General features: G+C 40.4%; 2 protein-coding genes across 5 annotated transcripts in view; one reads left to right on the top strand and one right to left on the bottom strand.

Moving 5' to 3' along the window:
- The window catches only part of LOC133538055 (intersectin-2-like), a 66,624-nt gene extending 65,961 nt beyond the window's left edge, over window positions 1-663 (bottom strand). For 2 of the 3 annotated variants that reach the window (XM_061879316.1, XM_061879325.1), the window contains exon 1: window positions 375-662. The gene's annotated coding sequence lies outside the window, so the exon portion shown is untranslated. Of the gene's footprint in view, window positions 1-374 lie in introns of all 3 variants that reach the window. The other variant, XM_061879335.1, reaches the window with a different exon arrangement.
- gcfc2 (GC-rich sequence DNA-binding factor 2) lies at window positions 523-18,188 on the top strand. Of its 2 annotated transcripts, XM_061879403.1 has the most exons (19): window positions 523-1,305; window positions 1,443-1,544; window positions 1,655-1,837; window positions 3,095-3,358; window positions 3,470-3,570; window positions 5,547-5,692; window positions 5,796-5,979; window positions 6,873-6,996; window positions 10,531-10,579; window positions 11,556-11,653; window positions 12,974-13,173; window positions 13,240-13,384; window positions 13,463-13,584; window positions 13,670-13,746; window positions 13,846-13,912; window positions 13,980-14,126; window positions 14,202-14,338; window positions 15,888-15,967; window positions 17,883-18,061. In XM_061879403.1, exons 1-18 carry the CDS (start codon window positions 981-983, stop codon window positions 15,955-15,957), a joined length of 2,541 nt encoding a protein of 846 aa, XP_061735387.1. In that variant the 5' UTR covers window positions 523-980; the 3' UTR covers window positions 15,958-15,967; window positions 17,883-18,061. The 2 variants fall into 2 exon arrangements, with proteins under 2 accessions (XP_061735387.1, XP_061735378.1); XM_061879394.1 differs by lacking the exon at window positions 15,888-15,967 and having other exon boundaries at window positions 526-1,305; window positions 17,883-18,188.
- The last annotated feature ends 144 nt before the right edge of the window (window positions 18,189-18,332 follow it).

The following is an 18,332-nucleotide window of genomic DNA, read 5'->3' as shown; positions in this document are numbered from 1 at the left end:
AACCATGGTTATGATAGTATTGAACAGTTCGGATGCTTTTTTTAACAGTGAAATTTAGCCAGCTGTTTAAGTATATCACATTCCAGGTTATTTACCAGAAATGAGCACCTTGTAATAGGTTGAATTGGCAACACTAAATTAGCCCTAGTCTGTGAATGTGAGTGTGAATGTTGTCTGTCTATCTGCGTATGCGACTTGTCCAGGGTGTACGCCACCTTCCGCCCGAATGAAAGCTGAGATAGGCTCCAGTAACCCCGCTACCCCGAAAGGGACAAGCGGTAGAAAATGGGTGGATGGATCATCATTGTAAAACAAATATTGCTGTCTCAAAAAGAACCATACAAAACTAATAACACTACAAAATTTTAACTTACCCTCTCGCTTCAATAGACAGAAGCTTTGTAGTAGTGACCAAAATGAGATAAACTTCCGAGTTTTCCAACACCCCCAAATGTATATCCGCCTTTAGGGGACAGCTTCCTGGTCCCGCTATCGACGTTTGGTGTCCAGAAGAAGCGAAACAGGTGGGGGGAAATGTTGAAGTTTCGCTGCTACTTCGAGGACCTGTTACTGACAGCTCATTGAGTGTCACACCAACAACATGGCTGACTGCGACGGGAAGCGTCTAGCTGCTGCTGCTGCGGGGCGCTGTTAACGTATGTCCGGCCAAGATGGGAGGAGAAAAAGTAACGAATAACTTTTAAAAGCACCAAAAATATAAATTAATTGAATTGGTAGGATAACATACAATAACTTAAAATTAGAGTGGGGTACGATGCAACACTATTACAACCATTTACCAGATGTTTCCACATGTATCTTGTTATGAAAATTTTAAAAACTCTCGCGACTCAACTACATATCCCACAATGCACTAAAAACGTTCACGTCCTCTTTTTACGACACTTTACGACACGGTGTACATCGATTTGCTTCTGCTCTCAAAAAACAATCACGCTGAACTATCAGTGAGTAAAAAAATGTTTAACAAAAAACCTAAAAGAAATTTTCGACAGAGAAAAGGAGACTCTAGTGAAGAGGAGGAAACGACGGTCGCCAGCGCGGATGTAGACGGGTTGGAGAAGGCAACAGTTGTATCAAAAAAGCCGCATAAAGGTGCCCAATTCCGTGGAATCTCTTGCAGTTCAAAGCGGGAAGCGAGCACTACAGCAAAGGTGGATGATGGTGACAGGGAAGATGTGAACACATCTGAACTGACGTCAGAGAAAGATGGACAGGGGAAAGACAAAGAAGACATAAAGAAGAAAACAAGCACAGTGCTCAGTTTCTCCGACGACAAAGAATGTAAATATTCCTGAAATGGCAAACTGTTGCTCTGGTGGCGGTTACTCGTCAGCTTAAGTCAGAGCACCGTGCTGTGCCAATTGCAGTGATGTTTATCTTATCAACCATGAATATTTTATCCGTCTGTGCTATTTCAGCCCTGGAACCTGAGTTCAGATTAAAGAAGCCGTGTGATAAAGCTGTGCTGTTCCAAGTGAGAAAAAGGGAAGCCCCACCTGCCAGGATCATCCACAACACTGGTAACTGAATTCAAGTATTGACAACAGCGCTTAAACAACATTTCACCAAAATTAGAATAGGGTATTTGTATGCAGGGATTATAAATAACATTTATCTCTCTTCTTTCCAGAACCAGAAGAATCTGCTTCTCCAAGGCAAGAATATGGCAGCCAAGCATCAACGCAGAGTTCTCACCAGAGTGACACTAGTGATGATTGCTCTGAGGAGATCGAAAATGAGGATGATGATGACGACGGGGCTGCCAGTTCCTCCTCATCTAGTTCAAAATACACCTTAACCGCTGATAAACCAGGTTTGTGTTTTGTGGTTTTGTTTCAAGAAAAAAACTAAAATGGGGTAAGGAGTTGTTTACCTACTTAAAGGCCTACTGAAATGAGATTTTCTTATTTAAACAGGGATAACAGGTCCATTCTATGTATCATACTTGATCATTTTGCGATATTGCCATATTTTTGCTGAAAGGATTTAGTAGAGAACATCGACGATAAAGTTTGCAACTTTTGGTCGCTTATAAAAAAGCCTTGCCTTTACCAGAAGTAGCAGACGATGTGCGCGTGACGTCACTGGTTGTAGGGCTCCTCACATCCTCACATTCTTTATAATCATAGCCTCCAGCAGCAAGAGCTATTCGGACCGAGAAAGCGACGATTTCCCCATTAATTTGAGCTAGGATAAAAGATTTGTGGATGAGGAAAGTTAGAGTGAGGCAATAAAAGAAAAAAGGTGACGGCTCCAGGCGGCGGCAGTGTGAGCGTTTCAGATGTAATTACATACGTTTACTAGGATAATTCTGGAATATCCCTTATCTGCTTATTGTTTTAATAGTGTTTTAGTGAGATTGTAAAGACATTCCTGAAAGTCGGATGGCTGCGGTGAACGCCAGTGTCTTTCAGAGAAGCCAAAGGAGGAGCCAAGATCACAGCTGCCTTTTTGACGGCTGTCAAGATTCCAAAGACAGCTGAAGTAGCGTAATCCACTGAAGTCTCTGGTAAGAGCTGACTCAATATCACAATTTTTCCATCCAAAACCTTGCTGGTTGACATAGAGAACCATGTTCGCTTGACCGCTCTGTGTTAAAGCTTCACAACAAAGAAACACTGGCTGTGTTTCGGTGCTAAAGGCAGCTGCAATCCACCGCTTTCCACCAACAGCATTATTCTTTATAGTCTCCATTATTAATTGAACAAATTGCAAAAGATTCAGCAACACAGATGTCCAAATTACTGTGTAATTATGCGATGAAAAGAGACGACTTTTAACTGTAAGTGGTGCTGGGCTAATATGTCGCTACAACCGGTGACGTCACAAACACGCGTCATCGTACGCGTCATCATTCCGCAACGTTTTCAACAAGAAACTCTGCGGGAAATTTGAGATTGTAATTTAGTAAACTAAACCAGCCGTATTGGCATGTGTTGCAATGTTAAGATTTCATCATTGATATATAAACTATCAGACTACATGGTCTGTAGTAGTGGGTTTCAGTAGGCCTTTAACATGTAGTGAATATGCTAACTATGCCTTTCATGTATTTTCATTTTGTATATAGTTGTCATCCCCAACGCCAGGCAAATCGAAGCAGCCAAGAGGCAGCGGCGCACCAATCGAGCCCAGAAAGAGTTCATCTCCCTTGGCAAAGATGGGCGGAGCTCCGGTGGTAGCACACCAGAGCGCTACCACAAGGAGGAGGCTGAAGAGGACGATGACGAAAGGGTTACTCATGATGATGATGATGAGGCAGATGATCATGAGAAAAGAATTGAGTTTGCCCCACGATTAAAAAGTGTCAAGGAGAGGATTGCAGAGAAACTTGGTATGGAGGAACTGAAAGTAACATAAGCTGGTATACAGATATAAATTCAATAATATGTCATGGTTTTGCATTGATTTGCAATACTTGTACTTAAAGACGTTTTTATATCAGGTGGAAGTAATGGCAGTCTGTCAGGGACTGACGAAGAGGAGCAGGAGCTTTGGGAGGAGACACAAATTGGCAAGGGAGTTAAGACAGGGCCAGGAGGACTGGTAAGAAAATTATTCATACCTAATTCAGGAAAATTTGTTGTCAGCACACATATGGCACAGAATTTAGTACCCAAGCTCCCAGTTGTAGCCCAATGAGTAACAAATGAACTATAGTATCTACATAATAATGTACCTAGAAAATATTATTTAAAATATAAATGGAAAAACAGAATAAATTGTGAGCCTCTAGTGTAAGTATAATGTAAAAACAAAGACAGCAAACCAAATAAAAGCCCAGTTCAGCATATAAAATTTAATTAGGGATATTGTCATGTCATCAGGACTAATTGGAAGTTTCATATATGCAGTGCTGTGGAACCTAACAAAATGACGAATATTGTACTGTTTTGAGTTGCACAATTAATTGAAATCAAATCTACATTGAGGTTTTAATTAGTGTGGTAACTAACCGCAAGAGACTGATTTTTTTTTTTCCTCCGCTTTCATCGGTATTTGAGTGACAGCCATGTTTGCCAATCAGAATTGTTGAGCCTCGCGTTTGTTGGTCTCTCACTTCAAAAAGGAAGAAAGACGTGTGACTTTTTGCATCCCTCTCAACACCTAAGCGTGCTTGTTTACAAGTGGAATTAACTGAACAAAATGACCCCTTTTTTAAGTCATTCACAATCTGTCTCGGCAGCGACGAGAGTGCGGCACCGCTGCCAACACACTCACAGTACGGAGAGCTTTGTCACTCGGCAGGAAAGAGTGCCGCAAAACAAAACAAATTGGGAGGAAAAACAAAAGATTACAAAGACAAAGATCCTGTTGTGGGAATACTGCAGCTTCAAATAGGATGGGCGATACGAGCTTATCAACACGGACAAACAAGCGAAAATGCCGTCCTGATTACGTGACAACAATAAACAATTAGACAATGTCTGACCTCGGTTTTTAAACAGGGAAAAAAAATGCACTTTAAGATTTTCAATACTTATTTAGGTACATTTATTGCTTACAGAAATGGGTCCATTTTCTTATTTTTTTTTATTTAGGATCAAGTTATTTACCTTCCAATTACAGTACAATCGTAAACAGTTCTACAGTAAAGAGAAATACACATCCGTATCCTTTTAAATGGTTACTTGCATTATTATATATTATGATTACCATATATTAGAAACACTGTATGTTTTTTTCTTATTATTTCTTCAGTTTAAGAGCCTGTTGTAGACAAAAGCTCTGTCTGTCTGCGTAAAGCCAAATATTTTAAAAGTAAATTATTGCATATTCTTCTAATGTGTGGTAACCTGACTCTTGCCAGATCCTTGTAGTTCGCCGAGTTCCACACATTGATCTGGGAGTTCTCATTAGGAGAGGTATTTCAGAAGGCGTAGCCCTTGTGAAAAAAAACATTGTATGTGTTTGGATAAACCACTTGTGCGTTATGTTGAATGAGGTGCTACTTCAACCACTCACATCAAAATCAACCTGTGAAACTGATGAGAGCGACCCTGGGAAATCCAAACCCAGTCGGATGAATTGCCAAAACATCCTTGCCACCAATAAATGTCTTCAAAACCGTTTTCGGTTCATCTTTTAAAGAATTAATATTCGATAGATTTGACAAAACAGTTTCAATAGCAGGATCAATGTCAGCACACGACGCAGCGAGGACTGCGTGCCGCCATGGTTTGAATCAAACAGTCCCATTGGCGATCCTGATTGGTTCATTACTTTTTGCTATCTGGAAGGAGTTTGCAATGCCTTCGAGCCCAGACCCTTGTGTTGAGCTCAGCAAACTACAAAGGTCTGTCGAGAGTCAGGTTAAATATGTTGACTGTCTAAAAGTAATGTGTCTTCTTTTAGTTTTATGCTTTTTTATGTATAAAATATAAACGTCTCAGATCGAATCGCAACCACAATTTTGGAGAGAAAATTGCAATTAGGTGTTTTCTCAAAATATTGCAGCCGTAGTACTGTACTATGAATATATTAGGGAAATATTTATTTTTATTGCATCATCTCATTCTCAGAGCCCATCTGGCAGTGAGTCCAGCAGCAGTAGCTATCAGTGTAATGCACGAAAAAGACAAAAGAAGTTATCAATGGGCATCAAGAAGTTTCCAGAGACACTTCCCTCCATTACTGTCTCAATGGTTAAGAGGAGGATCACTGGAAAGTATGTTCACTGGCCTCCAATGCTTAAATCTCTTAAGTGTAGTTGCTCACTTTGTCTATCAGTGTATGTGCTGCAGTAAAACTCAATTGCTAATGTTTGCCAGACTGGACTCCCTAAAGGAGGTACACAGAGCACGACAAGCTGATCTGACTAAGATGGAGGGAGACGTTGACAGTGCTAAAAACTCTCTGGAGAGCTTAGAGGAAAGCTCCTCTGAAAAACAGTTGAAGTTTTACAGAGACATGACCCTCTTCACTCACAATTTGGTAGAGTGTCTGCGAGAGAAGGTAAGAAGCTGAACCAATTTTAACAATGCAAAATGAATGTACACTTTATTGCCAATAGTATTTGGCCACCTGCCTTTACTCACATATGAACTTGAAGTGCCATCCCATGGAATTTCCAAAAATGTTTTGGTACCTTGGAACATTCAAAGTTCCTTTCACTAGAACTAAGGGGGCAACCCCAACTCCTGAAAAACCAACCTCACACCATAATTCCTCCTCCACCAAATTTCACACTCGGCACAATGTAGTCCGAAATGTAGCGTTCTACTGGCAACTTCCAAACCCAGATTCGTCCATCAGATTGCCAGATGGAAAAGCGTGATTCATCAGTCCAGAGAAGGGGTCTCCTCTGCTCTAGAGTCCAGTGGCGATGTGCTTTACACCACTTCATCCGTTTCTTTGCATTGGACTTGGTGATGTATGGCTTAGATGCAGCTGCTCGGCCAAGGAAACCCATTCCATGAAGCTCTCTCCGTACTGTACGTGGGCTAATTGGAAGGTCCCAAGAAGTTTGGAGCTCTGTAGCAAGTGACTGTGCAGAAAGCATCCGCTGACCCCTCTCTGTCAGTTTACGTGGCTGACATGCTGTTGTTCCCAAACTCTTCACTTTTCTTATAATAAAGTTGACTTTGGAATATTTAGGAGCGAGGAAATTTCACGACTGGATTTGTTGTACAGGTGGCATCCTATGACAGTTCCCCGCTGGAAATCACTGGGAGCGGCCCATTCTTTCACAAATGTTTGTAGAAACAGTCTCCATGCCTAAGTGATTAGGACACCTGATTCTCATTATTTGGTTGGGTGGCCAAATACTTTTTGCAATATAGTGTATGTATAAATCATGTTTCAGTTAGTAAGTTTGTTTCCATACTTAAGACTCTTTTCAAATTTAGGTGATTGAAATCAACTCTGTGGAACTGGAGTTGCACACTCTACTTTCTAGCCAGATGGAGGCACTGTGTGCACAGAGACGACATAAGATACAGGAGCAGGCACACTTCTTGCAACAGCTCAGCAGTGAGTAAGATAGATTGTTACCTCCACCTGGAGGTTACTTAATTGTAGCAGTTAGTTAGTTAGCAACAATAGTCAAAAGTTATGACCAAATTTTTATTAAACTTTTACAAAAAGCATAAGGAAGAACAGTTTAGATGGATGGGGTCTCTCATCATGTAATGCAAAGGTATTAGAAATAACCGCTTTTCCAATGATCGGAATAATCAGAGCAGATTGAAAATGCAACATTTTTATAAAGTATCTGTGTCTACAAATATTTCTGTATGTTTATTTCCTCTCTTTGATGAAATATCAACATTGCAAGTGTTGCAATTTGCCATGTTGTAATCCATTCTTGTGAAATGTAACTCTTGAGCGTTTGTGGCACTTTGGCACCTTGCAGCATCATGATGATGTCATTCGCGCCCACAGGAATTGATTGTTAATCTTAGGATAATATCATTTACCATATTACTGGTGTGATTTTGAATTTTACGACAATGGAAGGGGGCTGCTCCACCCTTTCTCATTGGGTTAGGGACGTGTTAATGAATCTTAAAATAGAGAAAATAAGATTCATGTTACAGGGTTTTGATTACCATCCATGCATCCATTTCCTACCGCTAATACAATAAAATAAATACTTAGAAGCCTTTTTTTACTTCTCTGTTGATAGAGTGGCCGTGCCAGAAACCTGAGGATTTCTGGTTCGATACCCGGCTTCCGCCATCCTTCTCCGGGAGTTTCTATGCCCCCTGGTAGGCTCTCCCAAGAAAAACGGGTCGTAGGTGAAGCGAGAAGATCAGGCAAAGAGCAGATCGAAGACATTTATTAAAAAGAAAAAACGAGGACTCAGATTTCCCATGTGGGTCACTGGGTCCCCCCTCGGGAACCTGGCCCGGAGGTGGGCTCGATGGGGAGCGCCTGAAGAGGCAGTGTGGTACCCAGTCCAACGGGCTCACCAATCATAGGAGGGAGCATAGAGGTCGGGTTCAGTGTGAGCTGGGCGGCAACCGAAAGTAGGGCCCTTGGGAGTCCAATCCTCGGCTACAAAAGCTAGCTCTTAAAGCGTGGAACGTCTCCTCGCTGGGGAGGACGGGGGGGAGCCTGAGCTATTGCATGACGTGGAGAAGTACCGGCTGGATATAGTCAGACTCAATTTGTGATGCTCAGCAAGGTCTCTGTAACCAGTCCTCTCAAGAGGGGCTGGACTCTCTTCCGCTCTGGTGTACCATGAAGCGAGAGGCAATGAGCTAGGGTGGCGATTTTGGTTGCCCCTCAACTCACAGCCTGTACGTTGGAATTTAACCCAGTAGACGAGAGGGTAACTTCCTTCCGCCTTATGGTGCGGGGGACGGGTTCTGACTGTTGTTTGTGCTTACGCACCAAACAACAGCTCGGAGTACTCACCCTTTTTGGATTCCCTCAAGGGAGTTCTGGAGAGTGCTCCCTCAGTTGTGGTTGAGTCATCAGATTTGCGGTCTCATGTTTTGGACACTCGGGTAAAGAGAGAGGCGGAGTTTTCTACCAATCACCACCTGTTGGTGACTTGGCTGTTTTTTTGCAGATGATGTGGTCCTGATGGCTTCATCTGGCCAGGATCTTCAGCTCTCACTGGATTTGTTCAAAACAGAGTGTGAAGCGACTGGGATGAGAATAAGCACCTACAAGTCCGAGTCCATGGATCTTCCCCAGAAAAGGGTGGAGTTCCATCTCTGGGTTAGGGAGGAGATCTTTCCCCAAGTGGAGGAGTTCAAGTTCCTCGTAGTATTGTTCACGAGTGAGAGAAGATTGCATCGTGAGACGACAGGCGGATCCGTGTGGCGTCTGCACCAATGTGGACACTATATAGATATGTTGTGGTAAAAAAGGAGCTGAGCCGAAAAGCAAAGCTCTAAATTTGCCAGTCGATCTACGTTCCCATCCTCACCTATGGTCATGAGCTTTGGGTTATGACGGAACGGACAAGATCACCAGTACAAGCGACCGAAATTAGTTTTCTCCCTCGGGTGGCGGGGTTCGCCTTCGAAATAGGGTGAGAAGCTCTGTCATTCGGGAGGAGATCAGAATAATGCCACTGCTCCTCCACATCAAGAAGAGCCAGATGAGGTGGATCAAGCATCTGGTCAGGATGCCACCCGGGCAAGTCTGACCGTTAGGAGGCCACGGGGAAGACCCAGGACACATTAGGGAGACTACAGTATGTCTCCTGACTGGTCTGGGAAGGCCTCGGGATTCGCCGGGAGAAGATGGATTAAGTGGCTTGGGAAAGGGAAGTCTGAGTTTCCCTGCTTAGTTAGGCTGGTACCCCCGCGACCCGACCTCTGATAAGCAGAAGACGATGGATGGACAGATTGTGGAAATCCGTAGAAAAGATCGACCAATTATGAGCGCTGATATTTGGCTTTTTGGTGTATATCAGCTTCTGCTTCTTTTTAATGGTAGCAGCCTTTCTTTTTTTTTAAACTACTACTACCTGTTTGCCCTGCATGAGAAAATGTTCCCTTTTTTTCCACTGCAGCACTTATGTGGCCACACTAATTATGAAGCGACTGGCCCAACGTTTCCCAACAAAAATATTAAAAACAACCTAAAGCCTTGTCCAGCTTTCTACTGACATATACTATTCATGTTAAAGTAACTTTTTCTGCAAATTAATATTAGCTCTAAATATCAGTTATCTGTGTACTTGACAACTAATAATCAGTACCGGTTTTGAAGAAAACATATCGGTTAAAGTTGAAGATGTTCTCTCAATATAATAGCCTTTGTAGAAGGTAAGATAGTCAGCTGAGTGATTATGTAGAAGGGGCCAGCGGGGTGGTTATTTTGTAGTCTAATAAAGAGTTTGGAGGATATTGCATATTTTACAATTCAATAAAATATATTTTGTAGTTTAATAAGGGGTTTGGAGAACATTGTACATTTTAAAAATCAATAAACCATCCTTTAAAGAAAGGAATGGATTGTTTTACCAGTTATACAAACAATTCCCAGGAATCAAAACAACTGGAACCGGTTTTCAAACTGGCTTTTTAATTCCCCACTCAAGGTTTGCTAGTTATCGCGGTTCCGGTCGACTTGGCACACCCCCAAACACACTTAAGTAAATTAATGACTCATGAGCAACTATGCCAGAGCCCAGACTTTTATACAGTACTTATATATTGATGCTCTCATGGTAACATGCCATTTCAATGTAAATGATGTGCAGTTACAAGAAAAATGGATAAAGGTCATCAAAAAAATATTTCTGATTTTCAACTTTCTCCCCTAAAATATGCAATAAGCTATTCAGGGTGTTTCATTCGATTAATCGAACAAATTCATCGGTAGATTACTTCCATCCCTTTGTTATCGATCGCTTGTACCACTCGGGGTTGCAGGAGGGCTGGAGCCTATCCCAACTGCATTAGGGCGGAAGGCAGGGTACACTCTAGGCAAGCTGCTACCTCATTGCAGGGCCAAGACAGATAAACAGACTTTGGGCTTGGCGGAGGTCTGCGCTCTTAAAATCCACTTACCTCTATTATTTGCTTTTCATTCAATCCGCAGAAAATGGTGATGAGCTGGGAGACACCACCAATGGAGCTGAAACTCAGGGGTGAGTTAGATATTTACGGTATTTACACAGTTGCATCAAATTAACTGTCAGGTGTTCACAAATCACTGTCTTAATACTGAGGCATACATTTGTCATCCACAACAATAAGTAAACCTACACAATCTTAAGAACTTTGTCACTAATTCTGTCTTCATAAATGTGTTAATTAAAATATAAATCCACATATTTTTATATAATTATCATACAGTTGAAATACTACTTTTCAAACATGTGATCCAAACTGAGAACACTGCTGCTGCACTCGACATTATCTGATTTGTACAGGCGTACCTAAAAACATGGCTGTGTGTAGAATACCCTATTTTTCGGACTATAATTCGAAGTTTTTTTCATAGTTTGGCTGGGGGTGCGACTTATACTCAGGTGCGACTTATGTGTGAAATTATTAAAACATTACCGTAAAATATCAAATAATATTATTTAGCTCATTCACGTAAGAGACTAGACGTATAAGATTTCATCGGATTTAGCGATTAGGAGTGACAGATTGTTTGGTAAACTTATAGCATTTTCTATGTTAAAGTTATTTGAATGACTCTTACCATAATATGTTACGTCAACATACCAGGCACGTTCTCAGTTGGTTATTTATGCGTCATATAACGTACACTTATTCAACCAGTTGTTCGCTATTCTTTATTTTAAATTGCCTTTCAAATGTCTATTCTTGGTGTTGGGTTTTATCAAATAAATTTCCCCCAAAAATGCGACTTATACTCCTGTGCGATTTATATATGTTTTTTTCCTTCTTTATTATGCATTTTCGGCGGGTGCGACTTATACCCGGAGCGACTTATACTCCGAAAAAATACGGTATATATGGGACCCTAGAGAACACGAGACCCTTATACATTAAGGGTTTAAAGCTTTTTATGTGGGGAATTATGGAAATTTATCCAATAAAAAAAACATACCATATTGTTTGACTTTATGATCTGCTTGCTATACAATGCAGTGTTTCAGGTAGTGGTGGTAAAGCTGAGGAAGATTGTGATATACCTGAAGACACAGAGCCTATGACGGAGGAGCAAGAGCATCTGGAAAAGCAGACAGGTAAGGAAAAAATCACTCTTAACCCTTGTGCAATTGTAACAATATATATATGCACTTAGGGTCTGAATTACTAAGATCTAAATACCACGTGGTGATCAGCGTATAAAACTGTGTGTAGTATTAGTGGGCCTGTTGCCTGGGATTTATTAACACTGCGTGTTCAATTGAAAAGTGGTGCAGACCGCCCTATTTAAATGAGGATTTTGCGTTTACTATATGTGGCATCACCACAGAGACACTCCTTTTTACAGCACATTCATGTTCTCATGCTCCTACTTGTGGTGTTTTGCTATGTTTTTAAACAAGCAGGAGATGTTCACTGTGTTCGGAAAGTATTCACAGCGCTTTACTTTTCCCACATTTTGTTAAGTTATACAGCCTTATTCCAAAATTCCATCCATCCATTTTCTACCTACCGCTTATTCCCTTTGGGGTTGCGGGGGCGCTGGTGCCTATCTCAGCTACAATCGGGCGGAAGGCGGAGTACACCCTGGACAAGTCGCCACCTCATCGCAGGGCCATATTCCAAAATTGAATAAATTAATTTTTGTTCTCAAAATTCTACACACAATATCCTATGACAATGTGAAAAGTAGTTTTTTTATTAAATACCTATCTTTGGGCAGGCAATGGGTCCCGTTTTTTGTAATCTTTGGTATGACTCGGCTGGGGTTTGAACTCACGACCTCCAAGTCTCAGGGCGGACACTCTAACCACAAGGCCACTGAGCTGATTAATTAAATTGCTTTCAATAGTTTAATAGACGTTTAAGAAAAGACAAAACATGTGGAACCCCCTAAAGGTAACTCTAAATGTGTTCATAAACTCACCTCATCATGGTTCATCATCGTTCTGAGAATTATGAAATAATTATGGTTGTCTTGTGCCATCAGGTTGTTAAGGGGCACAATTACACCAAAACAATATTTTCTTGTTTTTCTATTGGAAAGAATGACTCATTTGGTTTTCATGGAAAAATCATAGTAATATACCGGGATTACATCCATCTATCAATTTTCTACCGCTTGTCCCGTTTGGGGTCGAGTCTGTTAAAAACATCAGTTATAATGTCAGTCAATGGGACCAAAAGAGTTCTTAGAAGAAAGTGTGTATAGTTAATGTTCATATCCTATTGTAACAATGTTGCAATCGAAAACAATGCAATTTTACTAAAATAAAAGTTGTGAAAAACCTCCTGGCGAGATTTCAGACTGCTAACTTTAAGATTGAACAATCTTATCACATAAGGACAGACTTACAGTATATACCTTTGGGGCTTTGCACAACCTTTTTGCACACATCCCTGTCTGCTCTTTCTAGCTGACATCCTGCAGAGGTCCCAGGCGGTGTTCTCTGATGTTCATGACGACTTTCACGACGTTAAAAGGATCTTGTCTCGGTTCGAAGAATGGCGAGGCTTCTATTCAGAGTCTTACCACAGTGCTTACATCTCTCTGTGTTTACCCAAGCTGCTAAACCCCATCATAAGACATCAGCTGCTTGTGTGGAACCCCCTAAAGGTGCCTCTAAATGTGTTCATAAACCCACCCATCATGGTTCTCACTTATGTTGTGTGTCTGTGTCAGGATCCTAGCACCGACTTTGAGAACCTCCCATGGTTCACAGCAGTGGAGACGTTTTGTCATGGCCATGGCCACGAGGAGTTGGAACACTCAGACAGAGAAATGCTGTGTAATGTCATTGAACGGACTATCCTCCCCAAAATAACAAGTGAGTACACACTTCCAGATACCCGTTATTCACACTCAAAAAGGCCACAGTTTCATAAGGAGACTTTTTTATGTTCAGCCTTTATAGAGCTGATCTGGGACCCCATGTCTCTTCGTCAGTCAGCATGTCTAACTGAGCTTTGTCACCGACTGAGGGAGGACTATTCTGTCTTCGAAGGAGAAAAGAGTAAACCAGTTAAGGTAAGACTGAAACCTATGAAGACTGTAGCATGAAAACATGCAGGGGGAATGCCATCACGCGTTTTATGTTTTCATGTCCACACAGACACTCACAGAGGCTGTGATTGGGCGTCTGCGGAGTTGTGTAGATGAGGATGTCTTCATTCCGATTTACCCCAAAACGTCAGTTCTTGCTTAACTTCAGTAATATGCCTTGATTGAAAAAAGATGGGTTATCATTTTAATATAGTTTCTTATTTTGTATTTTTGCTGCTCTTCAAGGCTCCTGGATGACCATTTATCTCCACAGAGACGCTTCAGAAACCAACAGTTCTGGATGGCCATTAAGGTATGCTAGTTTGTCATTCTTTCTCATGAGCATGTTGATTATTGTGTTGTTTTTGCATATGCACTAGCTGCTAGGAAACATGGGGAAATGGGATATGCTGTTGCCCGAGTCTATACTGAAGGAGCTCATGTTGGACAAGTTGCTGTGTCGATACTTAACAATCACCCTGTGCAGTCAGACGCCGTCTGATAACAATCTTCAGGCTTGCAAAAGGGTATTCATTTTTCCCCAATTTGGCCATGTGCTTGTGCTTTCACATTTGTCACTGAATTTTCGTGTCCCACCAAAGATCGCTGACAACCTGCCACTCAGTTGGTTCAGAGGAGAGAATCAATGTTTGCCTCAGCTGCAGACTTTCCGAAACCACCTCGTTCAGAAGGCTCACAACATTTGCAAACAACAGCCTGCTGATGATCCAAATACTAGGTATTTCAAACAACTATGCTTTTTAGAAATGTTAAACTGTCTTCACAATGGCTTAATACTCAGTTTTGATTGAGAGATGGTAAAATTAATCGTTTTCATGTTGTGGTGTAAACCAGTGGGCCCCAACCACCGGTCCCTGACGCATTTACTACCGGGCCGCACAGAAACATTAATTAATTTATAAACTACCACAATTTCTCCAACTTAACTTTCACTTGTCCCACTAAACACACCAATAAGCTTGTTATAGATGTATATTACAACTCCTTTATAATACAACTTCAGCGTTATATTGAGCTGATTTTGTTAGCAAATTTTTTTGCTGTTTTTATCTGTTACACGTGGAAAGCCGGTCCGTGAAAATAATGCACACAATTTATACCAACCCCTAGTGTAAACAACATTGGTTAGCTTACACAACTCACAAAAAGTTAGTTGTATTAGGCTTTAATAGGAAGTTGCAGAATGCACTTAAAATGCACTGGAACCTTTCAGGGGAGCTTCATTTGACTGTCTTTAGAAATATAAACGTCCCAACTGTCCAATGTTTCAGTAGTTTTTACACAACTTGCTTTTCTCTAACAAGTAGTGGGATGGCAAAATTTACATTAGGTGACATTTTAAAAAACATATGTAGTATAGTATGCATTTTTGTGACTCTTCCAGTCCCTTAATCTTTGTTACAACCTGCTAAATATACTGTGACAATCTAAGCTCAGTGGCCACTTCCTCGGACAACATTCTGAAGAGTTGCAAGTTCAAGGTACTGTGTATCAATTTTAGGCCATATCTTTGTCTCATGTCAGAATGTGCATTGCACGATGGAGGACCGTTCAAATCATTCCTGTCTACATTTGTATTTCATCATTTGGGACATTTCCTAAGAATAAGGGAAACACTTGGGGATTTTCATCACAAATCCCTGTTAAATCAATAACATGACCTATTTGTGGCTAGAACTTGTATCGCTTGGATCTTTAAGAGAGTGTCACACACAACTTTACTATCCACTATGACACACTCACACAGCAGTTGCTGGGCTAAAATACTAGGCTGCCATTCCAGTCGTATAGCATGAGTAAAAAATAAGAGCAATACTTGCCTCCTTCACGGCGCTTGGGGTTGAGACATTTATCAAGCTAGCTTGCGTTTTTTCTTCCTCAATGTTACAAGAAAGCATGAGAACGTCTGCCCAGCTGCTTGTGAAATTTTTGTATATATTTTTTTATATACAAACTTGAATGTCTTTAAATACACTAACAATGATCCAATACATTGTAATGTAGTTTAGAAATGACAGTGGCATGGCTGCCCAACTCACTGTAAAAGATGATTATATTATTGTATTCATGTTAGCATTTAAGTGAGCAATTAGTGCTCTAAATATGCCCGCTAACAATTAGTATACCAGTTGTCAACTAGCGAGTACATGACAATGTACTCGCTAGCTGTTAGCGGCGCTGTGTATTATTTGAATAGCTTATTACGGTACAGCACAATAACAAGGTATTTTTAAGACCTGTTTAATTTAAAACAATCACAATTTTAGTAGGGGGTCCCTGCTGCTTCTCTGGATCAGTTTGAGGGTGCCTGGCCTCGAGTATGTTGAAGAACCCTGACGTAAAGATAGTAAGTCTATTTGTCAAGATATTTGTCTTTTCCATCTTCATGTGCATCAATCGCTCCCACTTTTTCAATTTGACTCAATTACATAAAATGCAACTCGCCGCCTGCTCTCACGAGCCAATTCCCCTGCGTCTTGCCGAAGTTTTAGTCGAGCGTACCTGATCGGTGCAGTAGCACAGGACTGGGGTTTCATAGAAAGCATTAACATGATTTCCCAAAAAAGTTGACAGGCACTTTTTGGGGAATTTTGTCTGTCATTCACAATCATTATGAGAGACAAGAAAACACATCTTTTTCTTTTAACAAGGATTTTTAAAGATGATAAACACTTGGAAGATTAAACTAATGGCTGTCACCTTTGAATCATTCAAGCCCTTTAAAAAAATTTCAAAATCCTCAGTTTTATATACACGTAAGTCTATACATAATGGAAAATAACTGAAAGTACTTGTCCAGAGTGTACACCGCCTTTTGCCCGAATGCAGCTGAGATAGGCTCCAGCGACCACGAACGGGACAAGCAGTAGAAAATGGATGGATGGATGTTCACAACAATATATAATAGGTTCAATGTTTAATGAATTTTGATCATTTTAATCAATGCCAGGGCTGATTTCTTCAGTGCATTGATTTCCATTTCCATAGCAGCACCTTCTGGTAACAAATGTTTTTACTGTTGGAAACGAAGGCATGTGTGTTGTAATCATGGCAGAAACGATAACAAACAACAAAAAAAACTATTTTTGGCCAAATGATGATTCACAACATTATCTTTTTGAAGCTAAATATATGGAGGATTAGCTACTCCTTCTAGAAGCGAGCATGAAGAGTGAAACCGAGAGAGTGAGGTGAAGATGACAACTTTATAAATGTGGAACTTTGAGCCAAGCTGTTTCAACATAAATTACGTGCTTACCCAAATAAACCGGAAAAACGTCCTTGGCCAGCTGGACCAAGCGCACAACTGTCCGTCGAGTGAGTCAAACTTTAAATATTGATCATGTTACACACAGCAAATCAGGCTTGCAATTACAACTACAGTACATACACTGTCGAGCAAGCTATGTACAACCAAAACATGAAATGGGGGTGATACTTTACGATACTGTAATGTGATTGTTCATGTTTTTCCAGTCAGTACAGATTGGTGTCTTATTGCAGTGTTGTGCAGTACAAACTCAAAACGCTTTTCGTGCTGACGTAAAAGCATACTTACCTCTTTCTGTAGTTAGCTTTTATGGCTAATACCATAGCACTCCAATGTGTTAATATGCTAGAAAAAAAATAAAATAGTTCAGTGTACACTCTTACAACAAAATTGCAACAGCTTGATTGTACAGGTTACCGAACTTTAAGTATTGTTGACGGTACTAGAAACATTTTTAAAGTAATTTGGAGGTAAAACTGATTGCTCCAATAAGCTGCAATGCTATCCACCAAAAACAAGATGATTTTTACAAGTTAGACTGCAAAAGGAGAACATTTGTCTTTTTGTCTCTCATAATGAATGTGGACAAATAGCAAAATTCCCCCCAAAAGTGCAATTCCCCTTTAAATCTTAATTCTAAGTTACACAGGACATTTGTTGGCCGATTCATACATCACACATCTTCTGTAAATTTGGTTGTTGAGATCCTCATTAGAAAACAGTTGTGCAAAAATTACTGAAACATTGAACAGTTGGGCATGTGCATTGAAAAGTTTAGAGATGATCACGTTCACATGTAAAAGGTAACAGGGCCATTTTATGTTCATCCTGAAATTATAGCCGAAAGTACTTAACATTTTGTGAGTTATGTAAGTTAGTGCAACTGTACGCCACTGAAAACTTCAACCACCATAACCAATATTGTTAAATGAAGGCTGAGCATTATTGTCTTTGTAAACAGATTTACCAAATCTTTTTTTGTTCTTTTTAGGCTCGATGTGGTCGAAGTGCTGAAAATTTTAAGTGCTATCCGATGCCACGACTCGATCATGGCCATAACAGAAAAATACCACTATGAAGATGTCATCTATTCTCATCAGCTGCTTAATCATGACACTGAATAGACAACCAGCATGTCACAAGTTGGATTAAATAAATGTTAGAGCACTCTTTTACCATTTTTTTTTTTTTTAAGTTGGCAAATCTGAGTGGGACTTCTCAATGGTGAGGTGGGTGTCTTAAGCATTTTGTGTTTGTATTGGAAATAACTATTTTTATAAATAAATATTGTATTTTATTTGGAGTGTTGATTCACATGCTTATTTCAAACAGTAGGTGGCTCTAACAAACATACTATCAAGAAGAATAGTTTGAAAATATCCAGTTGATTAAAGATATCATGATGCTTCCAATTTAAATATTTGAAGGTAGTGCCAAGAAT

Source organism: Nerophis ophidion, linkage group LG02 (genome assembly GCF_033978795.1).
Source record: "Nerophis ophidion isolate RoL-2023_Sa linkage group LG02, RoL_Noph_v1.0, whole genome shotgun sequence".
In the NCBI taxonomy this organism is placed as follows: Eukaryota; Metazoa; Chordata; class Actinopteri; order Syngnathiformes; family Syngnathidae; genus Nerophis; species Nerophis ophidion.
Note: the sequence above shows the minus strand (reverse complement) of the source record. Positions and strands in the feature narration are given on the sequence as shown.

Bases quoted from the DNA above. Each gene is read 5' to 3' on its own strand.
- gcfc2 (XM_061879394.1), top strand. From the start codon at position 981: ATGTTTAACAAAAAACCTAAAAGAAATTTTCGACAGAGAAAAGGAGAC. The intron at 3,571-5,546 runs GTAAGAAAATTA...TCTCATTCTCAG, and splicing joins AGACAGGGCCAGGAGGACTG to AGCCCATCTGGCAGTGAGTC. The intron at 13,174-13,239 runs GTGCCTCTAAAT...TGTCTGTGTCAG, and splicing joins TTGTGTGGAACCCCCTAAAG to GATCCTAGCACCGACTTTGA.